The sequence below is a fragment of the Rhinolophus sinicus genome, chromosome 17 (genome assembly GCF_057876585.1).
Source record: "Rhinolophus sinicus isolate RSI-liver-muscle chromosome 17, RSI-T2T, whole genome shotgun sequence".
NCBI lineage: Eukaryota > Metazoa > Chordata > Mammalia > Chiroptera > Rhinolophidae > Rhinolophus > Rhinolophus sinicus.
This window is the reverse complement of record NC_142517.1, coordinates 9367467-9394334: the sequence shown is the minus strand read 5'-3', so window position 1 is coordinate 9394334 and position 26868 is coordinate 9367467. Positions and strand designations below refer to the sequence as shown.

The 26868-nt window shown below is 39.1% G+C and overlaps 2 protein-coding genes across 3 annotated transcripts in view; both read left to right on the top strand.

The window, feature by feature from the left end:
* MRPS6 (mitochondrial ribosomal protein S6) overlaps positions 1-26868 on the top strand; it is a 68032-nt gene that overhangs the window by 22120 nt on the left and 19044 nt on the right. The gene's annotated exons all lie outside the window — the stretch shown is intronic.
* The window catches only part of SLC5A3 (solute carrier family 5 member 3), a 50468-nt gene that overhangs the window by 22118 nt on the left and 1482 nt on the right, over positions 1-26868 (top strand). The window contains exon 2 of one of the 2 annotated variants that reach the window (XR_012493989.2): positions 265-10244. Coding sequence is in view for 1 of the 2 variants with exons in the window: in XM_019730249.3 (XP_019585808.1) it covers positions 513-2759 (2247 nt within the window). In the remaining variant the exon portion in view is untranslated. Of the gene's footprint in view, positions 1-264; positions 11860-26868 lie in introns of those variants that run through there. The other variant, XM_019730249.3, reaches the window with a different exon arrangement.

The window sequence follows — 26868 nt, the reverse complement described above, 5'->3', positions numbered from 1 at the left end:
GCGGTTTAGTTGCTATAGAAGTTAGGCCACTTAGTTATGGGGTCGATGAATTTTTGTTCTTAGTTCAAAATGGTAAATATTCTCACTGACTTGTGATAGTATAGATTTGTCTTTTCTGTGGAACTGAAGTATATTTTGAAAGTTTTTTTTCTTTTCATAAAGAATGTCTTGTTGCGCCGTTTTGCTAGACTGAAAAGTTTCCTCATCACTTGGTGAGACACTCCTCTAATTCAATCTTTGTCTTTTGTCTTTGCTGCCTTGCAGGGTTGGTTCAGTAGGCTTCACTAGACTTAGCTGCAACTCAGAATTTCTCCTCCAGCACCTGAGTAAATGCTGATGGTCTTGTGGAGAGTGGATTAAGAGTACGAGCTAAGTTCTCAATTCCAATTAAGAAGCGGAGGAAAATTTAAACTGTCTCCTTCAAAGTTTATCACAACCACCACCATCAAGACAGCAAACCAAAGGACAAAGACTTTGACCTGCTCTGTTGCTCTGTGTAGTCCGGTTCACGTATGGTTTACAGACTTGGCTGGGGTACTAATGAGTCAATAAAAAGTCGGACACTCCCGTCATTGGACACTTTTATTCACAAAGTTTCCAAAATGAGGGCTGTGCTGGAGACAGCAGACATTGCCGTAGTGGCCCTGTATTTTGTCCTGGTCCTGTGCATTGGTTTCTTTGCCATGTGGAAATCCAATAGGAGCACCGTGAGTGGATACTTCCTGGCCGGGCGCTCCATGACCTGGGTAGCGATCGGTGCCTCCCTGTTTGTGAGCAATATTGGCAGTGAGCACTTCATTGGGCTGGCAGGATCTGGAGCTGCAAGTGGATTTGCAGTAGGCGCATGGGAATTCAATGCCTTACTGCTTTTGCAACTTCTGGGATGGGTTTTCATCCCAATTTACATCCGGTCAGGGGTATACACCATGCCTGAGTACTTGTCCAAGCGGTTTGGTGGCCATAGGATTCAGGTCTATTTTGCAGCCTTGTCTCTAATTCTCTATATATTCACCAAGCTCTCAGTGGACCTGTATTCGGGCGCCCTTTTTATCCAGGAGTCTTTGGGTTGGAATCTCTATGTGTCTGTCATCCTGCTGATTAGCATGACTGCTTTGCTGACCGTCACCGGAGGCCTCGTGGCGGTGATCTACACAGACACTCTGCAGGCTCTGCTCATGATCATTGGGGCCCTCACGCTTATGGTCATTAGCATGATGGAGGTTGGCGGGTTTGAGGAAGTTAAGAGAAGGTACATGTTGGCCTCACCCAATGTCACTTCCATCTTGTTGACATACAACCTTTCCAACACGAATTCTTGTAATGTCGACCCTAAGAAAGATGCACTGAAAATGTTGCGGAATCCAACAGATGAAGATGTTCCTTGGCCTGGATTCATTCTTGGGCAGACCCCAGCTTCAGTGTGGTACTGGTGTGCTGACCAAGTCATCGTGCAGAGGGTCCTAGCGGCTAAAAACATTGCGCATGCCAAAGGCTCTACTCTAATGGCTGGCTTCTTGAAGCTTCTGCCAATGTTTATCATAGTTGTCCCAGGAATGATTTCTAGGATACTGTTTGCTGATGACATAGCTTGCATCAACCCAGAGCACTGCATGCAAGTGTGTGGAAGCAGAGCTGGCTGCTCTAATATTGCTTATCCACGCCTGGTGATGAAGCTGGTTCCCGTGGGCCTCCGGGGCCTGATGATGGCAGTGATGATTGCAGCTCTGATGAGTGACTTGGACTCTATCTTTAACAGTGCCAGCACCATATTCACCCTCGATGTGTACAAACTCATCCGCAAGAGTGCAAGCTCCCGGGAACTGATGATCGTGGGGAGGATTTTCGTGGCTTTTATGGTGGTGATCAGCATTGCATGGGTGCCAATCATTGTGGAGATGCAAGGAGGCCAGATGTACCTTTACATTCAGGAGGTAGCAGATTACCTGACGCCTCCAGTTGCGGCCCTGTTCCTTCTGGCCATTTTCTGGAAGCGCTGCAATGAACAAGGGGCTTTCTATGGTGGAATGGCTGGCTTTGTTCTTGGAGCAGTTCGTTTGACACTGGCCTTTGCCTACCGTGCCCCAGAATGTGACCAACCTGATAACAGGCCAGAATTCATCAAAGACATTCATTATATGTATGTGGCCACAGCCTTGTTTTGGGTCACAGGACTCATTACTGTAATTGTTAGCCTTCTCACTTCACCTCCCACGAAGGAACAGATTCGTACCACCACTTTTTGGTCGAAGAAGAGCCTGGTGGTGAAGGAAAGCTGCTCCCCGAAAGACGAACCGTACAAAATGCAAGAGAAGAGCATCCTGAGATGCAGTGAGAATAGTGAGGCCATCAACCACATCATTCCCAACGGGAAATCTGAGGATAGCATTAAGGGCCTTCAGCCCGAGGATATTAATCTCTTGGTGACCTGCAGAGAAGAGGGCAACCCAGTGGCCTCCTTAGGTCATTCAGAGGCGGAAACACCAGTGGATGCGTATTCCAATGGGCAAGCGGCTCTCATGGGCGAGAAAGAGAGGAAGAAAGAAACCGAGGATGGAAGCCGGTACTGGAAGTTCATAGATTGGTTCTGTGGCTTTAAGAGTAAGAGCCTCAGTAAGCGGAGCCTGAGAGACCTGATGGAAGAGGAGGCTGTCTGCTTACAGATGTTGGAGGAGCCGCCGCAGGTCACACTCGTACTGAACGTCGGACTTGTTGCTGTGTGTTCACTTGGGATTTTCATGTTTGTTTATTTCTCCTTATGAACTTAAGGATGTGATGAGACACACTAACTTAAGAAAATACTGGTCTTTGAAAAAACACTTAACTGTTGCATCTCTCAGGCATTGTTTACGCTGTAGGTTTTAGCCAAATTTTACTTAGCAGAAAATCATCTGTTTGCAAGACTTTATTTTCCCAGAGATGGATGAAAGTAAAATTTCAACCTAAATGAAGCAAAACTTGTTTAACAGACTGAATTGTGCAAATGTGGTTTAAAATTTTTCATACCAAAGTCAGGAGAGACCAATTATTCTCATAGAGCACTTAGAGCAGAACACATGCTAGGATATCATGAATAAGGTAAACGCTCTGCGCTGCCAAATCTTGGTAGACCTTAACGTGAAGTAGAAGACTTGCTCATTTCCAAATTTTTTTGTCTCTGTAATCTCTACTACCATTTAAAAAACCAAACAAACTGAATTTGTAGACATTGTGTAATCAATTATGTACTGAAAATCTAACTAAATGTGCTAGTGGGGTACTTGTTTCAGGAGAAGTTAGTTACTTGCCAGGTTCATTTTGTTAGCGTGAGCCTATGGATTCTGACTGCCAAAAGAAAGGAAGAAGACTGTCTTCCTGGAGCTGTTCTTGTACCACCAGTATATGGAATGTTGGAAAAAAGTTTGTTCCGGTTCCTTTTTTTTTCTTCCTATTTTAACTGACATTTAGTGAATCATATTCAAATGACTACCAAGTCTGTCTTTATAAAGTTAGATGTCGTGATTGTATTGTTAAATGACTATGGGGGAGAAGATGAAGTAAACGTTGCTGATGATCCCCACTTTTATTGACCAAATCTAGGTTGTTTATATAGAGTTTGGGAATCAGCAGCCCGTAAGCAGTGTTTGATCAATTTACTCTAAACAGGTGGTTGATTACTCATACTCCACCGAGTCTCTAGATATGTTCTTATCATTTGGTAACATTTTTTATTAGCCATATGTCTTCCCAAGTAGATCCAGTTGGAAGATGTATCCAGAAATTTGAAGAAAAGTTGACACTGCCTTTGTGTGGGGTTGCCCTGCTTGGTTAGATCACGATATATTGAGGTTGAGTTTTTAGATGGAAAATTTAATTCTGAGATCATATTGTATTCTTGATAAGTTCTTTTCCTTGCTATCCCTTTTTTGTTTTTTCAGAAGACTTGCCATCTGTACCCGGCCTCTATATTTTCGCTTAAAAAGTCCCTGTGACTTAGAGCATGAGGATGTTTCAGTGCAAACTGGGCATCAGTAACTGAAGACTCGGTGCATGCTTTGCCCTGGGTAGGTTGTCAGTGTAGTCTTTCTGTAGAATGGGTAGCATGTTCAAGAGGTGCCACGAATAAGAACTTCTGGGTTTAGTGGGGTGTCTTGTGGAGGATATTACAGGACTTGTATAATTATAGGACCCTTTATCTTGACATGGCTTTGTACACAGTTGCAACCTTCGTAGATGGGAACCTCTTTTTCACAGGCTAATTCCCCTTCAGAGGACAGGGTACAAAAGCTGTTAGAGCGAAGCGCTCCAGATGATGTAGTTCTGTGTCTGTGTGTGTGCAACCCTGTCCTTTTTCAAAACTCCATGACAGATGAAGGGAACTAATTGTGTATCTACTTTCTTTGACTTTTCTGTAATCTGATACTTTTTAAATTGCATGATTTTATTAAGCTTACATTTAGGGAAATTACTACTTTTTTAGGTACTTTTGTAGATTTTGAATCAAAACTCAGTCCCAATGACTTTAAATTTTTTGTATTCTATAAACAAGTTTCATTGTGATGGACATGATTAGTCCAAAGTTGAGTTTAGAAATTATCAGGTAGCATAATGTCTTCCCATCTCCAGGAGGCTTTCTGATGGACTGAGTCTGTAGATGAAAAAACAATTAATGTATGAATAGCATGATTCCTGAGAGTTTAGAGTGCCTTGTAGAATTTTTTTTCTCAATTTCATTCTTAAAGTTTTAAGTTGGGGGCCAAATAAATAGAGACCATTCTTTTCTTGTATGGAGGCTGAGGCTGTGACATTCCGAGGTTACCAAGTCCACTGGGAAGAACAGAAAGCCAGGTGTCCAATCTGGATTCGTGGTGTGTCTATGGTTTGTCCTTTTCTTTTCTCAAAGAACTGTTCTTCCTTTGTGACAACATTTCGGTATTTGGGAAAATAATAGGACCTTAGATTTTCAAATTGGCATTCAAATTGGAATTACAATTTTCTTTGACTGTGAACACACTGCTGTGTAAGTCAGTAGTGAGGATTTACACATTGGCTGGGCAGCCTTCTTACTCTGTTTATTTACAGCATAATACGTGGTGTTTATGTAGATTCCCCCCTTATTTAATGTTGATTCCTAATACTTTGGATTATTAGGGTCCCCTTACCTTCTCTCTGCTCTTGTTAGTATGATACATAAAATACATCATCGTGTGTCTATTTGTGTGTATATAGAAGTAAGTCAAGTTTAGAGTACTAATGCCTGTAAATAAGGAATGACTATTAGCATATCCATTAGGATTGTTTATTCTTGCCAGTATAAACTTCACTTTATTTAGACTGAAGTCCCTCGAGCTTGTCCTTACTGCTTCCCAGTAATAGATAATGTGCTTGAAAGTATGTGAATTCTGATTGCAACTTCATTTCAGGGGACCGTTCTTCAGTCTATATTTCATTAGAATGACTGTTCATGGAATGATACATGGTCTATCTTAAGCTAGCAAAATGTTCATATTTTAACTAAATGGGTCCTAAATGATGTCATTGATCTCTAGACATTAACATGTATATATTTTTATATTGGCTTAAGCTAAGGTTCAGAATTGACTAAGAGTGGTAGTGACTAAAATAGTTAGCTAAGAGTCAAAAATGAAGACCTTTTGGTCTTCAAAGGTGGAGAAAAATAATGTCTTATCTGCTGTTAATGGTATCCCCATTTCTTAGATTTTTGTCCTCTCAAGCAATCTTAGTCTCAAGATCTAATGAGAAGAGCTTGTTACTCTGGTCTGCAGAATGAGTATATTGATTCCTTCATGGGACCTCTAATTTCTCTGTTCATCTAAGAATTTTTTGTCCTGCAACCCCAACATAGTAAGTGGCTTTTGAAATCGCTGAGCCAGTCTTTTTCCCTGGCTGTTTTTTTCCTGGTGAGGTTATCACTAGGTTAGAGAAGCATCAAGCAATAGCAGTGGTGCTTTGTCCTTAAGCCTAAATTCAGCAGTTCTGATCCATCTCCCAAAGCTTCCTTTTCTCTCGGCTCAAAGGAGCCAGTGTCTTTTTGGTCACGTAGCCATAGCTCTTAGGGATGGCACCTGAAGTAATTAGCAGGGACTCATCACTTGTGAAACTTCACATTTTAAGAATTGAGTGGAAAGGTTGTTAACTCAGTTCTCTAACCTGAGTCTAAGTAGGGGTGAGGGAAGCTGAAAAATCTTGTCCAGGGCTGTTCGTCTTTAAGTTTCTGTATTTCTCAGTCCATCACTTTCTTCCTATACTGGGTGCATGGATCTTCCCCTCTCTCTGATTATCATTTAATATAGCCTATGGGTTCTTACTCTCATTCCTTATCACCCTGAAGACTGGCTGTATTGTTAGCTATTAAAAGGTTAGACCTGCCAGTGTCCGCACTTGGCAGTATTCAGCTTACTTGCTTTCCTTATACTTCACTTTCATCTGTCATCACTGTCATTTTCATCTGAGGTATGGTGGCTGGAAAGGACCATGTGGGTATCTAGTAGTGAGACCTCACCATTCCCCAGGTATGGGTTGAGAGATGTATGAAGACCATTCCTGTTAAATTATGTGACTACAGAGACTTGCCAGGACAAAATTTGCCTAAGAAATAAAAAAAACTAGAGAGTGAGATGCTGAGAAGCACCTGGGTGATACAGACTGAACAAGTTGGTTAAATGATAAGCATTAGCTTAAAAGTGTGCATAGAATTATATTCATTGAATTCTAGAACTTGAAGCATCTTGGCTATCAGCTAGTTTAAACCCCTCCCCCTACAGATTAGGGTACTAGTGAGGAACAGCCAGCCCATTAAACCCTGGTTTGATGTTAAACATTGTAAAGTATGAGTTTATTAACATATTTGAGGTTAAAATGACTGATATTTGAAGTGATACTTTAGAAAAAAAATGCTTTTAGGCTTCAGTATTCGTAAGATTTCTCATTAGCCAGATGTTAAATTGCTTAAGTCATTTCAATGTTGACATTAGCTGAGTAGACTTTCCAGATGGGGTATATTTCCATTTTTGTGTATACCCACCTACCATTCAGAGAGACTGGTCTTTCCTCTTATTTCTCTTTTTCACTTTAATTCTTCACCTATTCTTCCTTTTCAACACTTATCAAATTCTTGTTTTGATCTTTTGTCAGTTTAATGCACTTTCAGGCTTATTGCCATGGTTTGCAAAAGTGCTGCTTTGTCCCAGTTTTGAAAACTCGATCCAAATGATTCATTAAATATAGTTGTGTTTAAATAATACCAAATTTCTATTAGCTTAAACTGTTAATTCTCAAGAAATGATTTTCTCAGTTTTATGTTTATTACTAGTAAAAGCCCTATGAATTCATCAGTATTTAATTCTCAAAACTCCTTTTTCGAAAATTAGGGAGGCAGCAATAGTTAAAATTCATGAGTCCCTTTGAAATGATGGTATCACAGTGCTGAGAGGAACAGAGTTTGTTTTGATGCCAGAAAGCTTTGTTCTTGCTGTAATTAAAGGTAAAAAGTTTGAACTAGTCAGTTGGCATCTATAGAAACCCTTTGTACTAGTTAGGTATGAAGATGGATTATACGAGAAGTAATCTTCTGATTCCTCCATCCACTTACTCCCTGAGACTTGGTTGACTTAACTCAGGGCTGCAAACTCCTTTTCTTCCATTAAGGTCACTTCTCTTAATTCGGTGTGCTTTTTGTCAAACTCTCCCCTCTGTTGGAAGACTGACTAGGTGTTCAGCTCCTTTGATTCCTAGAACAGAATTTAGCTAAGGTTTGAAATACTTAATAGGCTTTGCCAGTGCTGAATCCCACACCATTATTCACTTAGTCACAGAAGTGTTTTTGTTTCAACTTCCCTTTCCAGTGCTGGGAATAAGGCTTTAAACTACTGATTCACCTTTAAAGGAATGTTGTGAGAATTAATGGAATTTATATTTCTGTTTCCATCTCAAATCCTTTGTAAGATAGGATTTAGTTTTTTGTTTTGGGTGTAATAAGCACCCCATTTATCTGATAACTAACTACCTTAACCATTGGCATACAGTCTTTTACTCAGAAATAAAAAACATTTGATGTATCTGTATCATTACTCATCTCATGAACTTGACTTTCTAGAGCAGTACCATACATAATCTGAAGCTGTTAACTTAAGCCGTTAACCTTATTTTGTGTAACAACTTCTTAAGTTTGGTTTGGTCACCTGGATTCATGTAGCATGTTTGAAGAGCGGGATGCTGGAATAAATAAAGCCCCTGAAGTGCAAGTCAAGGCACAGAGCACAGTGGTCTCAGAGTCCTCTTGGTGTGGCAGCGGTGGCTTTGCTCTCCTCAGTGGAGCTCTCCCGGAATTGTCCCCCAGGATGATAACACCCCCACCCCTGCCAGTTCCAGACGGTTTGCAGAGAGCTCTGTCAGTAGGGGAAATACAGGTTTCATTGATTTGGGCAGCAGCACAAGTTGACAACTAGCAGATAACCAGAGCCTCACTGGAGACTTACATTTATATCTTGGTAAATTCACCTTGTGTCCTAGTGCTGTTGGGTGAGGGAGTGTTTACCCTTTGTTATGGCCACTGGGCTAAACCAGTCTGGATAATTTTCCAATCTACCAGTGTAACCTAGACTTAAACTTCAAGTGAAATGTTCTTAATAACTCACTTTTCACTTTTTTTTGGTTTTTGTTATAATAGTTGGAAACTGAAATTAAGCTCATCGCTGTTCCTGAAATCCCAGATTGGCAAAGGCCAATGTATAGGGTATTCCATAATATATAATAAGCTTCTGAAATTTGTGTGTTTTGATTAGTGCCTTCTGGTTGCCAGTATTGACTCTGCTATTTCATACCTTTCCCTTTCTTGATTGAAAATTCTTGTTACAATTTCTCTTTTTAAATTTTGTTATAACTAGTGAAGGAAGTAAAAAAAAAAAATTATATTTACATACTTTATATGCAGCCTGTATTTAGGTTCAAAGAAACCAGGAAGCTCTAATTCATGTTGCCGCTTAAATGTTATTTATTTATCTATATTTGTTTCTTCTATTTCCTTAATTAAAAAATATAAGGTTACTTATATTAATTCTGTGAATATATTTTAACTTTATCGTTTTCCAGTGTAGGTTTGATAGGTATTTGAGAACTTGTATGTGACCACAGTTTCACATTCTGTGATAGGGAAAAAGCTTCAAGTAAAGGTCCATAGAAAGCACAAAATCATTTTCACACGTGTGTGTATCTCCACATGTAGAAAGCACAAGACTAACAGTATTCTCGTACCCACAAGTGCCAGTCGTAAAGCCCGCCAGGTGTGTGTGTCTGGGGAGTTGTTAGGATGGCAGACCACAGTATTGAAAGCCTGGGACGGTGAGGTATCTATGCTATGGGTCCTACAGGTTAAGTAATTCAATGTAGTATTTTGAGTAAGTTTGTATTTCTTTGGTGGAGGGAGAGAATACAAATGTCAAGAATGCTGCAGTTATATTTGGGGGTTACTGGCTAAAATGGGGTCTGTGGGCTCTTTCCTACAATTTGGAAGTAAGGAAACAGGACAGACTTGTAGGTTTTTGGTGGGGGGAACAGTTTGACACACAGATTCTGCTTTAAGCTGTAGAGCCACTGGAGTTTTTTTATCTTAAATCTTTAGGAAATTTAACCTCCCATCAATAGTACACTAAAAACATGGAGAAAGTTCGCATTTTAACAGGGCAAATACTACTTGTCTTTAATGTTTGTATAGGTGTGTATGTAAAATATGAAGTTAACTTTATTTTTTCATGTGCTTGACTGCACTTCGTATTAGTAGAGCAGAATTTGATCCAGGTGTGCTGAGCATCAAGTTAATGTGAGACAGATCTGCCAAGTGAGCTCTTTCGCTTTTCACGATGGTTGTAAGAGTCCAAAGGATTCTTTGGCCTGTCCCAATACCCGTTTCAGGACTAGAGTAGATGAAATCTGAATGTGTGTGCAAAAGAATAGGATGTGTTTTAACTCCACTTGGCATTGCCCCATCTCCCTTTTGATCAAGAATGAATAAATATATCTGGTTTGCGTTTTGACCATATGTCCAATAATATAACACTCAGAATGGGAGAGAACTGACTACCTTTGTTCCCACTCTCCTCTCTTTTGTATATTTCTCTTCTAGGGAAAGACTTGGTCAACTAATATATGGAATTAAGATTAAAGCTGGTGTACACTAATGTGACATGTTTTAGAAGAGTAAACCGGAACACTTTGAGGGAAAGATTCCCCCTGCAGCAAAAAGTAGCCAGGTGTGTACCTACAGCATTATTTTAGAGGGTAAAACTTCAGGCTTTGGGGGATGAGGGGAGAGGAGACCCAGAAATGCAGGAGAAAGGAGACGTTTGAGGAACATCTTTGGCTTAGCAATATGTGAGAAGGCAAAGTGGTTATAACCTGTTAGTCCTATGTCGTACGTGTTCTGTACCTTTAAATGTTGTTTTTAAAATTTAAAGTAGTTTGCAAAAACTTAATGCTTTTCAAGATTCCTTTGTCAGAATATCTTTTGTTTATAATTCCATGGAAAATTGCTTTAATTAGTTAGGTGAAAGTAGTCCTAGCAGTGTAAATATGTATAATTAGAATTTTCTAATTTCACTGTGAGATCTCTAACTTTTGAGTGGCAAACAGATCAATAAGTCTTTTGCTCATGGATTTTTCTGTGGGGTTGTTAAAATGCAAAAGCTTTATTTTTTTTAATAAGGTCATATTACATTAGTGTCAGATGATGGTATGGAATGTGTTCCCCTGCTTTCCCCACCATGATTGCTTCAGTTTATAGATTGCCAGTAGAGGTGAGGAACAGAGCAGGGACTTACCATGCTTCGCTTGGACGTTCCTTTTTCTGTTACCCAGACCTACGTTGGCAGTCACATATGAACTGTGCTACGCTTCTCAGTGCTGTTTTTGTTTGTTTGATAAGGTGGATATCAAAAATAGTTGCTGTGCAAAAGTTAGTAGTCTTCTTCAAGAAGAAAACCAATTCCTTTTCTAATATCCTGTGAAATCCCTTCATTCATTTCTTTATTTTTAAGCCAAATGTCAGCAGAGTATTGCTGCTTTTATCTAGTAATTTTGATATGTAAGTATTAAAGCATTTTTAAAAGATGTCTACATTTAAAAATGTTTTTCAGTGTCCTGCCTATTATACTTTGTTCACATATTCTGTAAGAGACCAGTCTGTGCACTGGGGGTGTGTAGTGTGTATTGTGTACATGTATCATTTCATCAATTATGCATTGTAAACCAAATGTGATTATAAATGAAGTTGCTGAGTTATTGGTGAGTTTTTTGAATTGTAAACTGATTTCCAGTGTACCCTTCATTGTCTACAGCATTTTTTTTTTTTTTTTTTTAAGGTTTGACTAGTTGGGTCCATGTCATGCAGTGTTTTAGTTGCAAGCAGAAAGTAGAATTCGATATAAACCAGGTTATTTCCATATTGAAAAGAATACAATTGAAATTGTAGATTTAGGATTGTTAACCATACATGACAGTTCTAACTTGACTATTCTAACCTACTGTATGTATACAATCTGATTTTTAAAATTATAGACATGTATGATCTTGGTTTAATGTGTTTTTAAAAGTGTTATTGTTTAAAAAATGAAAAAAATGAAGCAGATCTGCTAAAGAGCTGTCAGTTTTCATTACTGACTCTGTAAAATACACTGTTCTTTGTGTACTGTGTGTTATTTTGCCAGCTGCTGCATTAGCCTTCAAAAGTATTTGGAAACTTAAGATGAACTACATTTCTTGCAAAGTATATTCCTTTCTGTGGTATTTTGTCCTGTAACTGAAGTATAGTAATTATTTTATGGAAATGTTAGCATTTATGTACCAACTTTGAATAAAATGAAAAATTTACATTTCTGTGGCTGAGTATTTTCAGTATGAACACATCTGCCGTCAGTTTTCAATGTTCTGTGTCTCCGAATCGAAGAGGTGGTATTTCAGTTCCTTTTCTCTGGCTCGTGAATGGTTCCAGTGAGTTTCCCCCACCAGTTTATTGCTGCTGTTTACCTTTGTAAACACGGACTCACAGGTATTGACTGAGAATTGAGTTACATGTAACTCATTGAGTAAAAATACTCTGTTTTTTCACTTCTAATTTTGAAATAATTCCAAATTATAGGAAAGTTGTAGAATAGTATGAAGGACCTAAGAATCGTCTTCATCCAGGCTCATCAGTAGTTAACATCTTGCCACATTAGCTTTGTCGTTCTCTCTGGTCATACATACTTTTCTGAACTGTCTGAGCATAAGTTGCAGACATCATTCCCCTCTACCCCCGAAGTACATGGGGCTATATTTCTTAAGACAAGGGCAGTCAGTTGTCTGATCACAGTATCATTACCAAAATCTGGAAAGTGACAGTGATACATTTTTTAAAAATACTCAAACGTTGCTTCTCCATTAATGCCCTTTTATAGCAACTTTTTTTTTTTTTTAAGTTCAGAAGCCAGTCTAGTTCCTTTAGCTTTTACATGTGTCTCCTTTAATCTGGAACCACAGTTCTTCAGCTTTTCTTTGTCTTTCGCGGTATTGACATTTTTGAAGTTTAGGGATCAGTCATTCTGTGACTGCCCCTCCTCAGTCTGGGCTCATCTGTTTCCTCGTGATTAGAGTCACACTATGCATTTTTGGCAGGAATACAACATAAGCACTATGTGCTTGAAGCTTCTCGCTGGGAGGCATGTGATGTTGTGTTTTCATTGTTGACATTAACTTGGATACTTGCTTTAGGTGGTATCTACCAAGTTTCTCCACTGTTAAGTTACTCTTTCCTTTTGGTAGTAAGTCATTTGTGGGGAGATCATTGGATACTGGAAATAACTCATCCCTCATTAAACTTGAACCCCTACTTTTAGCATCCATAGATAATCCTTGTTTGAGTAAGCTATTACTATGATGGTGCAAAACTGATTTTTCTAAGATTTTGGTGGGGGGTGCTGTGCTGAAATCAAGAACCTCCTCTCTTTCCCATTTATCAGTATGAACTCATGGATTTTATTTAGTGGGCTGTCATTTTGCTCAGATGTTTCCAGGTTTAGCTAGTGGGACCTTCTCAGGCTACTTTCTCTGTCATTTGTGACACATTTCCATCATTTCTTGAATAAATACTTTATCATTTTCCAGTACAAGGTGTTCCAGGTTCATCTCATACCGTCCGCGCCCCAGTAGGAATCAGGCCTTCAGCGGGGAATGGTGTTGAGAAACCGAGGTCTGGGTGCTCATTCTTGCAGGGCCGGACATGCTCGTCATGTCCACTGATGCCTCCAGTTCTAAGCCAGTGCCAGGTTTCTCTTCTTCAGCTTTCTGCATCTATGCTTGCATCCTCCCCAACAGCAAGGAATGGAGTAATATTGACACATTGACTCACTTTTTTCATTCCTACAACTCCTTAGAATTAAAAATTTTGCATGTCTAAAGATATCTTTACTCATTTGTTTGAAAGTTTGGCTGAATATAGAATTCTAGATTGGAAAGTATTTTACCTCAGAAATTTGTAAGCGTAAGACTGTGTGTGTGTGTGTGTGTGTGTTCGTGTGTTCTCAAGTTTCACAATTATGGGCCTTGATGAAAGCTTTTCTTTCTTTGTACTGTCTCTTAGTGGGCTTTTTCAGTTTGACAACCCAGTGACCTCTTGTTCTGGGATAATTTTTCTCCCGTTTACTTTTTTTTAGTTCTTGGACCTTCTGAACTAGTCCAGTTAGTTTCATACAGTCGTTTGTATTTTAATTTTCATCTCTATTTTTTTGCTCTTTCTAGGGGTGTTTCTAAACTTTATCTTCCAATCCTTCTGTTAAAAAAGAATTTATTTTAAATTTCTATCAGATTTTTAAGTTTTTTTAAAGAGTGTCTTTGTTCCCCAAATCTTTTTCTTTTATAGCCTCTTGTTCTTGTTTCATGGATGCTGTATCTTCTCATCTCTGAAGATACTGAGGTTTTCTCTTCCTGTGTTGTTAGTTTACTCTAGTTTTTTCTGTTTGTGTCGGTCTCTCATGTTAAAGCCTTTTCTCAAATGCTTCCGATCTCTGTCTGCTTATATTTATTCGGGTGGACTGAAAATGCTCTGAATGTGTGGGTGGAGCTTGTTGGCTTCATTGTTTGACCATTACCACCACCTGGCTGTTGCTTGGGTGATTCCTGCAGTGTCTTTAGAACAGGTCAGATTCCCCAAAGAAGATTCTTCCAGTTTTTGATTGAAGGATAAAAGGCCTCGGGCCAACATTCTGGGAGCTAAGCATGGAAAGAGCCCAGGGGTCTCAGCATTCAGTATGCATTTTTTTTCCTTAATCCCATTTTGGTATGATAGTACAACTCAGCTGGCTTTGTCCTCCAGTCTAGAGAATAAATCTCCAAACATTCATCTAGGGATCGAATTACTCCTTAAACTTGCAACCAACTTTTTAAATTTTAGTCTCCCAACTTTTTAAATTTTAGTATTACCAATTCCCAGATTTTTTGAGGAATTCTATAGTGTAACTGTGGTTGATCTTGGTTTTTCCCATTGCTGCTTTTCGCCATTTACTTCCGTATTTTTATTGCTGTTACCCCCTTTTCTCTCATTCTTTAGGCTTGTACTTTAAAAAACAAACAAGAAAACCTTTACAGTAGTTCTAGTAGTTTTCAGGAGGGAGCATAATTAGATGTATGTGTTGAATCCTCCAATTTACCGGGAAGTCCTGGTGTTCCCTGTTGACTTACGTTCGAAGGTTGAAATTGCAGGGTCTCTTGCCCATTTCTGCCCTCCCCTAAAGAACGTGTGACCATCAGAAGCTCAGTGGGAGTTTTAAAGTTCTGCTGATTTCTGTAAGTGCAGAACTGATGGTTGTTCACATTTGAGTGGGCATTAGAGGGTGTATATTTGATTCTTCTGTACAGTGCATGAACACTGCCCATCCAGACACTTTCATTGTGAAATTGAATCCATGAAACATGAACAGATGTACAGTGCAGGGAATATGGTTGATTATTGTTATTTGGGGTAGTTATATATTCTGTAAAGTCATCTTGAACACTGAATTAGTGAATACCCAGTCCTTGACCCTTGGGGAAATAACATGGTTTGGTTCCTGTAAGCCTCTGGCTGGTCACCACATTTTGTCAACTGATCAGTGCAGAACCTTGTTTGATGTTTCCTTCTTGTAGACGTATATGTTGTTCATTGGTAAACATTGACTTCAAGGCCCGTAACTCACTCACTCATGCCTGAGTGAAGCTTGTGTAACGCGAGGCGCATCCCAGCCTCCTCGCACTCAGGACAGTCACCGGGACATCAGCACTACACTCGGCCATTTCAAACAGCGAAGGCACCAATAAAAATACTCAAATGCGAAAACCGTGGCACTAAATAGACCACGAAACAAGAAGGCAGAACACCGTTTTCTTGGACCTCAGCTGGGAGTTGTGTATTGGGTGACTGAAATTTTCTACAACTCTGCATGCGCATGTTTGCAAATGACTGCAGAGGTGGTGGGAGTATTGATTTTGGATTTACAGACAAATTTTATTAGGCTAGTTGGCCTATTCCACAAGTAATGAGAATTAACTGCAATTGTGAAGCAAATACCTGTGCAACCACCATCCACAAGAAATTGAACTTTTATCAACCCCCCTCTCCCAGAAAGTTCATTCCACTTTAAGAAAGTTCTGATTTTAAAGGGTTTTCTTCTATTGACCCCAGATCTGCCTCTGACTTTGATTTGATAGTCCGAAGTTCTGTCTCCCAAGTATCTTCCCTTGGAGTATTTGAAGATAATTATTCAAGATAAATGTATTAAGTCTCAAAATTAGGCTTACCCTTCTTCATTCTCTGGGGTTTCAGAGAGGACATGGGTTTCAGACCCTTTGCCATTTGGGTCTTTTGAGTTTTCCTGGACAACTTTGAGGTAATCAATGTCCCCTTTCATATGTGGCCCCCGAGTTGAATCCAGTACTGCAGGGTAGAATGAGAGATAGAATGAGGACTGCCAGTCCTTGGGTTTTACTGGCCTCATTCTAATTTGAAGTTTCATTGTGGTAGCCTATGGCAGATTCTCTGTAAAGTCCTATTGTCTCTGCATGGGGCTTGCTGACTCCGTTTCCAGAAGTTTTTGTAGCTTTTCAGAGTCTGGGTTTTGTTGTAATATTCTCTGTACACTCAAGGAGTTGAATGTCCATTGGTCTTTTGATTACGGCCCAAGGATCTTTAGAAGTTTGGAGGTACCTTTATGAGTCTCCCACTGCATCTTTGTTTTTGTTTCTATCTTTCACCTGTTTATTCCTGGTTCCTTGACTGTGCGTCTCTGTTTTTAAAGGATGTGCTTTAGCTTTATTATGCATCTCTGCCTGTTCAAAAAAGAAAAACAAAAAAGTTGCTGTTTTCCTCCTTGCAATGAAGATCTTATTTCTCCTTGAATTTTATGACTTGGTTTAATCCTGTGTTCCTTACTAGCTAAGTACAGTTAGCAGGCTTTCATCTTTTCATTTATTCTTTGTTCATCAAATATTTATTGAACACACTGCATGCCAGGTTCTTTGCATCTCCAGCATCTAGTAAAGATGAGTCAGATACAACCTTGGAGAGGCTTAGTTAGGGAAGGAGGTGTACTCCTAAATAATTACACTTGCAAGATGTATGTGGAAGGAGCAGAGATGCACGTGGGATTCCAGAGGAAAGGCACACTTCCAGAGGAAAGGCACACTTCCTTCCAGGACGCAGCGGAACCTTAAGGGGTGGTTTGATTCCTTTCATTCCTGTCTGCGTCTTTCTCCTCCGGGCTCTTCGTGCAGTCCCTTAAGTGCTTTCCTCCACCACTCGAATTAAGAACCACTGCTGTGGCCTGCTTGGTGGACCCACTTTTGGTCTGTTGTTCAGCAAGGTATGCAAATCTGACTCTCCAGAGCCCAATTTTCTGATTCTATCAGTGCATATTTAAAAAACTTCTCAATCCAGTCAACTAACTGATATTTTTGCTAAACTCATACACTTGATGTCTAGAAAATTTCACTGGATCTCAATAGAATTTTCTTACAACCCTTTTGTCTCTACTATCAAAATCCTCCGCTGATTCTTACCTCCTCTGGCCTCCCTGCCGTTCCAGTGCCATCCCCCTTCCACTCTCTGCGGAGGCTGAAATACAAGGCGAAGGCAGGGAACTGAATTGTGCATGAAGGAGCGCAATCAACAAGACTGGGAGCTCCATGACGTCTACCTGATTCCTGCTCTCCCTATCAGTTTCTTGAGCTTTCGCATTTCATTTACTTGCTGCCATAGTAACCAGGACTCCTGCCAATCTTTCTGTTTCCCATCTTCTTTTATTCATCTGGAAGTGCATCTGGAGGGGGGATGGGAGGACAGAAATGGAAATTTCCCAGTAAAAGGATTGTGTATTTTGGAATGTCCTCAGAATAGCAAGCATGGGTACTGTAATTTTGGCATTGTATCCAGCTGTTGAAGTAATATTAACCACAAGTAGTCACCTATTGTGATTGTTGATTCTTCATTTCATATTTAGGGAGGGTTCCATTATTTCTTTGAGCAGAGTGGAGCTTTTCTGATCCTTAAATTAGAGTTGGAGGAGATCATTGCTGAAAATCCTTTATAAACTACAGTTCAGTTAGAATCATTTATCTCTGAAGTGAGGAGAAGCCCAGCAAGTAGAAATATCTGAGGGTGAGACATGGGCATTTCATTTTTGTCACTTCATTTTTGAAGCTCCCAGATGATTCCAGGGTGCCCTCGAGGAATGCCTTCATAGTGCCTTTTTTCTTTGACTTACCCAAATCATGAATGGAATGGTTGGTCACATGCAACTGAGCCCCCATATTTGACCTTAAATGACATTTGAATGATATTCTTTGACTTGAGACCTCAGAAATAAGTGGATTAATTAAGGAGCAAAACTGTATTATGGCTGAACTACACAGATTTACTGTTAACCGAGGCACATAGTAACTGACAACTAGTAAACTCATACAAAGTTGAATCTCATGTAATCAATACTTCCTTCTTGCTCTGTGGGTTCTTTACATTTGCTTATGGCCTTTTGATGCCAATGCTGATACTGATTTCTGAGCGTGCACTGGCTGCAGGGTCCCTTGGATGCCCTCTGCATTTAAGGCAAGTCCAGCTTGTGACTTAAAGGTATTCTGACTACTGTGCAGCTCAAGTTCCTTTACTGGTCACCCATCGCCTTTACATTTGCAAAGTCAGCCGTGCTATGAACTTGACTCTATTTTATTGTTTGTACTGTATTATTGCCATGGCATTAGTCTGCTGAACTCAGCGGTCATTGTACTAGTGCTCCTCTGAATTTTTTTTTTTTTTTTTCATTCATCTCTGGGTTCTTTTTATTTTCATCACTAACCCTAAAGAATATGTTTTCGTGTTAAGATTCCCTGGGTCTCAATCTCTGCCTTGGTCTCATGGCCTTAGAATGGGCAAGCTCGTCTTATTTTTCTGATCACCTTGTTTCATTGGCCACTACATTCTGAGGGCCAGACTTGGCCTTGACCCATCACATTTCTTTCATCTTTCCTGAGTCTAGGACCAGTGATTTCTGGGCTCCTGACTCCTAGATTCCGCTTTTCCCTCTGATTTCCAGGAGGCAGAGCAGCCAGTTGTAATAGCTCATGGTGCTGGAAGTACAGCTTGCAAGGCCCTTTCAGTGACCACTGAAAACCGTCCATCTACACCGCTCTGGTCATTATATTATTAAAAATTTACATGGACGTGGAGTCAGTGAGTGAGTTCTAAGTGTTGAAGCGTAGATTCAGGGCTGTAATACAGAACTCACAAATTATGGCATCTATTATAAGATAGCATTCGGCATAAACTTGGAAGAAATTCTTCTTAAAACAAAACTGAATTTGCCCAAAGAAGTATTTCTAAAATACCTTTTCATTGCTCATTGTAAATCAGATAACAGCAAAGTATTAAAAAAAAAAAAAGGACTATTCCTGTCATCTTATTACCTAGGGAAAACTTAATAACATTTTGCTGTATGTTCAGCCACACTTTTTTTCATGTATGTGTACAGAATTAACATTTTTTCTTTTGGAAAAACCTGTGAATTGACCCTGCATGCTGATTTCTTTCTTTATTATTAAAATATTTCCATGTCAGTATATAAGGATCAACATTCTGTTTTTAATGGCTGCATAGTACTTGTTCAATCAGTGAAAGTAATTTATTGAACCAGTCTTCCATTTGTTCACTATCCTTATAACTTTGCAGTATTTTCATAGCTAAATCCTTGTGCCAGGGTTTGGCAGTTTTCTTAGAGTGAATTCCTAGAAGTGAGGGGATTGAAGGTGTGCATATTTTAAATTAATATATATTTATATATTTCCCTCCAGAAAGTTGATATTTTTATCATCAACGTAGATGAGTGAAGAAACTGAAATCCTAAAGTTCTAGGCAAAATGTTGCCTTGAGTGGAAGGAAAAAAGCACTGACTTCTACCTATACCAGACACAGTGTCCACGTTGATTTTGCCCCAAATATAAACTGCATCAAAATCTTCCTGTCCTTCTGTCATAGTGTTAGTCCAGACCCCCTCTGCTATCACCCTCGCTGACCCTCTTCCCAGCTTTCCAAGAGGTGAGGTGTTCAGCGCAGGGTCTGGCTGACGTCGGCCGTCTCTAATCCACTAGTCAGAAGCAGTTGCTCTTTCTGAGCTTGTAGCATCGTTGCCTTTTGTTTCAGTCTTACCTGTGTTTCAACTTGCTTTTTATTAGTTACTTGCATGTGTCTGTCTTCAAATCTATATCACGAATCTTTAAAGGGTAGGCTTTGTGTTTTACATCCCTGTAGCTACCCTTTTGAAGGTAGATTTCACAGTGAGCAACTTGGAATTATTTGTCTTGAGGAAGACACTTTGAGAGAAATGTTTCCAGGTAAATATTAGGTTGAGCCTTAAGAAATGGTTAATATATGACTGTTCTTCTTTCCCTCAATTGTCAGTTTCATAAGGTTCAACCTATACTTTTGACATCCACAGAATTTGGTCTTAAGCGATCATTTAGTTGTCACTTTCACTCCATACCTCCTCTTTTACAACCAATTTGTGCTGTTAAAATTATTTTAGAATCATTCCCTAATAAAGACTTCTACATGTCCCCCCCCCAACTTTCTTACAAAGATTATTGTGTAAATTAAATATTGTGTTCATGAGTGCTTTTCACTTAATACATAACATTAGCAACTCTTAAAGCTCTATAGCTTTGACAGTTAAATGACCACTTGGTATGTCTGAACTGCACTTAATATAACATTTTTAAATTTGAGGTATTTTTGTTTTTGCGGAGCAAAGAACAGTTTTTCACTGCATTGCAATGTTCGTTACTTTTCTAGTACACTTCATGTATGTTGGTGCCAGTCTCCCCCATCCTCTCCCACACTTTTTAAGCCTGTTAAGTCTGTGCAGTAGTTCTTCCGTATTTTTTATAAATGGTTTATTAAATGTGATTCGTGGGCAAAGTAATAGAGCAGTTAATTTCTCAAAAGAGTTTTCTATCTTTGACCTTTAAAACAACCTATTAAAGTTAACTTTTCTAGTCACCCACAAGTTATGCAGTATATAATAGTACATATAGGGAAGTAATCATGTTTGAGCATGTATTTATGTGTCATTACCTTTTTGTAGTGTCCTTACTGAATTTTATTCCAATTTTTAACACAGCTTCTGTGCTTAGTAATTTTTAATCCTTAATTACCTGGAGAACTGTATCTCTTCATTCAACAAATTGTGGGGGCAAAAGGGGTTCTCTTGAATCATTAAAATATTTGGTGAAACACTTCCGTGGAACCATTTTTAGATTTGGGCTTTGAGATGTCATTAGGCAAGGCTGGCACTTACACGTTTTTGAGGTAGATGTTCATTCCATTTTTCCAAGGTCTGCTAGTGACAGCTGCCCTTGAAGCCTGTTCCGTTGAAAGGTACTCACAGATTTTCTTTTTTTCAAGTTGTTTTGAGAATCCCAAGGAAGAATTTCCAGGGACATTGTCTATTTGGAAATGTACATTTCAAGGATATATTTTTAAGGATGTAAACCTTGGAATTAAGAGTTAGCAAAGAATGGAAAAGGTTTTACATTTACATTTTTATAGGTCTTGATGGTTTTCTCACCTGGCTCCACTTTCCCTAAATCCTTCTTGTTCCTGGGAGTGCACAACTCTTTATAAAGTGAGAAAGGTGGGGTGTAGAGAGATGCTACATGCCATTAAATGGTGTGGATTCTGTGTGAGTTGTATTTCCTGCTGGACTGGGAGGGTGCTGTTGTGATAACTGGGTGCATCAAGAGCCACTGGTTCAAAACTCTGCCAGAGAGTCTTATTTACAAGATAATTTGTTGGCAAGTTAATCTTCTGGTGTGAAAATATGTTTAATTAGTTTAAACATTGATCACTGACCACTGGTGTTTATGATACTTGCATGAATCCGTAGCTTAAATAACCTTACTGAATGGGGATTTTATTTTGGGACAAGTAGAGATGTTCTTTCTTTTCTTTTTTCCATCTCTTTGCTCTTGTGTTTATTAACTTTGCCAGTTAGAATCTCTAGAACTGTGGTTTTCAAAATGCGGTCTGAGGAGCCTGGGCTTCCCAGGGACCCTCTCAGGGCATCATCACAAAAGTTATAGGGAGTAAAACGCTGGAGTCTTAGTATAAATGCAGGCAACAGCAGCAGAATTCACTTGTTGTCAGTGTATGTAGTGTGATCGACAAATATGGTGAATGCTTAAAAAAATTTATTACGGTAAAAGACACAGTGCCATTAATCCTCCTCAAAATACTCCCCCTCACTTCAAACACACTTATCCTGTTGTTCTTGCCACTTTCTGAAGCAGTTCTGGAAGTCGTCTTCCGTGAGTGTCTTTAAGTTGCTCTGTGGTGGCTGCCTCGATGCCCTGAATCATTTTTACTTTGGGGAAGAGTCAGAAGTCACACGGTGCCAGATCTGGTGAATGAGGTGGATGAGGACACACCATAATGTTTTTCTTTGACAGAAATTGCCGTACCAGAAGCAATGTGTGAAACGGAACCTTTCCGTTGTGATCACAAAATACGGTGAATGCTGCTGCTGAGTCCATCCAATGGAAAGGCAGGGATCTTCAATACAGGAAGTGGCATGTCCAACTTTAGTAACAGTGTGACAAGTTTCAGTTTGTATGGTGCAGTCAGTCGGGTATGAGCTACGGTTGAGAGAAGGTGTGTTTTAAAGTGTGCTGTAAATCATGGATCACGAACAACGCATTAACATGAAATGGGCAAACAGTTTCATCCTCCATCATGACAACACCCTGTGTCACACATCGCTTCTGGTATAAGGCAATTTCTGTCAAATAAAAACATTACGGTGTGTCCTCATCCACCTTATTCACCGGATCTGGCACCGTGCAAGTTCTGGCTCTTCCCCAAAATCAAAATGATTCAAGACAGTGCAGCTAAAGACACTCATGAAAGAGGACTTCCAGAACTGCTTCAGAAAATGGCAAGAACGATGGGATAAGTTTGTTCGAAGCGAGGGGGAGTATTTTGAGGGGGGTTAATGGAAATGTGTCTTTTACTGTAATTTTTTTATTTAAACATCACTGTGTTTTCTTTTTCTTTATCACACCTCATATTCCTCGCTACCATGCAATTGAAGTTTTTTTCTTTAATAGCCAATTTCAGTTCAGAATGTCCGTCAGAGTGATGAGTGGTACCAGAATAGTACTGGAATCTCATCTTGGCACAGGGGCTTTAGAAATGAGCAGGTCTAACCTTTCACCCAGTACAAAGGTTGATCCAGTGGTCGTCCTGTATCTGTGTACTTCTAGTGATGGGAAGGTCAGTGCTTCACAAAGCAGCCCATTTCACTTTCATAAAGCTGTAGCTTTCAGAAGTGTGTTTTTGTTTATACATGAAGTCTCCGTTTCTCGGTTGTACCCTTTGATTCCAGTCTAATCCTTCGGTTCTAATCTAAATAAAACCTAAGTATTTTTTGCACAGTTACCCTGCAAATAGTTGAACTTAGCTGTTGGGTTTTCCCTAAGTCTTCTTTTATAGCCTGAACACCAGTAGTTTCAGTAATTAATAATAAGATCAAAAGTTGATTTAAATTTTGTCTAGGAGGAGTTTTCTTTTTTTAAGTGTTAGTTAGGGTAAATTTTTTGGTTAGTACTTTATCTTATCAGCAAATAATTAGAACAATCTAAGTTCAACATTTGTATTTATATATTTGAACTTGGTATTTTTGAAATCCATACAATATTTAGTTTCTTCTATTAGATGAACTCTGGATTCTTTTCATCTAAGTATTAGTACTAACAGCATTTTTGGCACTACATGAAATAAATAGAAAAACATCAGTATTGTAATTTAGCTTCAGCATTAACAGTCACGACCCTGTAGTGAGCTGTGTTGGATATGAAAAGTGGCTCCAACTTGTATTAGAGATTCGAGAAAACTTAGAGTTCCTTGAAGAAGAATGGGAGTAAGTAAGCAAGAGACCCGCTTAGGAAGGTACAAGTGATACCTCATTTATTTAACAACTATTTCCTGTGCCTGCTCCATGTTACGGACTGCATGGACTTGGGGAATATAGCCGTGTCCAAGAGAGACAAACGTCCTTGCTCTTCTGAAGCTTATGTTCTCGTGATGAAAGGATATTTATAGATGCCGTAAGTGCTGTGGAGAAGTAAAGGGGAGCGGCATAGAGTACCTGTGGCTGGGGGCGGGGGGGGGGGGGGAGCGCTTTGGGTGATGAGGGTGTCAGGACGAGGAGCATAGAAAGAAAGAGACTCAAGCTTTGTACGCCCCCTGGGACATTGAGAACGGTGATATGAATGCGTATGTGAATTTTGTAGCAACAGAAAATTCGTTGAGAACCTCTAATTTAGCATGTGAGAAAACGGAGGCATAAATTTAACATTGATAAATTTTAAAAATGTATCCAGGGTTGTATAACTCATTAGTGAATGAGCAGGGACTGGAATCCAGTTTTCCTAGTTCTCATTCACATTCATTTTACTGTTTCTTTTCCATAGTTTTTCAAGTGAATGTTTTCAGTCCCGCAGTCTGTGCCTTGCCAGAAGTGTTTCATTGACAATGGTGGGTTGGAAGAAAGAGCTGCTTTAAGACGAGGAGGGAGAAGCCTCTCAGAAGCATGCATGCACAACTCTTTTAGAACGAAATGGTTTAATTAAATGGCAATTGTGGCAGCAAGATATTTGCTTTTTGTAGACCATGTGTTTTTACACATTGAACATTATGCTGGATTTTTTTTTTTTTTTTTTGAAGCCTAAAAATTTTATTTTAATCTGTAGGTTATACTAAATGAGGAAAGTGACAACTTGACAAATGAAGTTGGCAACTTGGGTTGATTAGAATCGGTGATTGGTGGATGGACTGGTGATTTTGTAGAATCTCTTCTGAATCCTGTGGTGATTTGAACAGTTAGCGATGTTCTTTAGGTTGGTGCCCTGTGTGTGTATCTACTTGATGACCCATCCCTCTGTCTGGCCCAGGCTCGCGGTTGTCTTCGGGCATAGTTCAGAATGAGTGGATTGAGGCCTTGCCAGCTTCCCTGAACCCATTACAATATGGAGCAGAGGTTGGCCAGATAGTAAATAGTTTAGGCTTTGCGGGCCGTGGAGTCCCTGCTGTAATTTCAGATCTGCCTTTAGCACAAAGGCAACCAGAGACACTGTGTAATTGCCTGAGCTGGCTGTGTTCCTATAAAACTTCATTTACAAAAACAGGTACCCCGTTTCCTCGAAAATAAGACCTAGCCAGACAATCTGCTCTAATGTGTCTTTTGGAGCAAAAATTAATATAAGACCCAGTCTTATTTTACTACAAGACTAGGTATAATATAATATATAATATAATATAATATAATATAATATAATATAATATAATATAATATAATATAATATAATATAATACAATACCGGGTCTTATTTTACTATAAGACCGGGTATAATATAATATATAATATAATATAATATAATATAATATAATATAATATAATACCCCTGGCTCTTACATTAATTTTTGCTCCAGAAGACGCATTAGAGCTGATTGTCCAGCTAGGTCTTATTTTGGGGGAAGCATGGTAGTGAGCCAGATTTGGCCCATAAGCCCTGGTTTGCTGACTCCTGATATATAGTGATGAGGTCAGTTATAAGGGACAAGTCAAGAAACAAGAAATATTTTTACCCCATCTTCATCTTTCTTTTTAAACTTTTAGGTAATTTGAAATTACAGTGAAATGAATGTGTCTAGTCAAGCAGTATACAATTTGACCTTGACATACTAAAATCAAACAAAATGTGTTTTGATATTTTCCTAGGTTACATTCTTGTTAGGTAGCTTTACCCTTTTTGAACAGAAGAAAATCTTTTATTTCACAAGCTCTTATTTCAGAAGAGGGTGCTCCATGTTTCATACTGTAAACACTTGAGTTGGAATTGAAATAAGGCCAGAGGTGTTGAGATATATCCTTTTTAATCAGGCAAAACTGAGATTAAAATGTATGATTTGGGAAGTAATCAGAAGACTAATCAAAGTTTTGCTTTGTTTTGTTTTTAAAATCTTACCCATTCTTTATTTGGATAGACTGTTCACCTGCATTATCATAAGTTAATTGATGTAATACCAGGTCATGAAATAGTATTTTAATGGAATGAAATATTACCCTGCTGTTAGTACTGAGGCTTCTGCAAAAATATGGAAGCGTCTGTGAACTAATGAGGTGTGAGAAGAATTTAGTCTCCATGTAGATGAAAACTATATGAAAATGTGTTTGTATAAAGTCATAAGGAGAAATTGCCATAGAGTTTTTACCTAGTTAGTGTTAATGCAAAGAGATCTTGGCCCCTATTTTTATTGTTTTCAGGAAATTTGTTTTATTATAAGATTAGTTAAATATATAAACAAACATAATTTTCAGTAGGCATTTTTAAAATCCCTGTGGGCTACAATATGAAATGAAAATAAAAATTTTATTTCTAAACCTTAAACTAATACTTAGTACCTTCACAGCATTTTAGCAGTATTCTTCAGAAAGAAAATCTACAGGAATAGTGGTTTTCTTTGGTTACCAGAATACACACTTAAAAATTGTTCTGCAGTTTTCATTTGATCCAAAAGGAGCCACTGGAAGGCAGCCTTTCTTTAGTTCATGCCTGCACTGCAGCCTCTCTTTGCTTGCATCCCTTCACTTATGTCTCTTAGGAGACATGTCCCTTCTCCTTTGCAAGGTGTCCTCTGAGCTCCTCTCCCTGTCTTTGCTTTGTCACTGGTCCTTTTCTTTGCTCTTTTACATATTAGCTTCCATGTAACCTGAAAGTCATGGCATCTCTCAAGAGGCCCAATTTCCAAATGTGTAAACCTTCTTTGCACTTCTTTTTTTGTTTTGGTGAAGATTAAATATGTAGCGATAAAACTCTAGACCAGCGTTGGGCATATAGCAGTTACACAGTAAGTCATAGCTGCCATCGTTGTTGTTTAAAATGTCTTGCATTTTATCCTCTTGATTGGTTCATTCCCCTTTAACTACTAACTTGCTCATGTTTTCTCTCCGCTAAAACACTTTGTTCGAACTTATCTGCCCTTCAAGTCCTGGCATTTCTCTTTGCCTTCGTTGCTGTCGAATCTCTATCATGGAAACCTTTGCCGCCCAGCTTCTGGCCCCATTTTGCTATGACCATGCAGCCACCGTACTGTGGCTTTGCCTTCATCTCCATCCTCTACCCTGTCACTGTGGGCGCTGCCCCTTTTCCTAGTTTCTGTGGCAGGGCAGGCCTGACTTTCCTTGTACTGTTTGTGCCTTTCCTATTTGCTTCTCTGACTTTGAATTTTCCTGTCAGGCCCCAGATGTTTGTGTTTCCCCAAGGCTC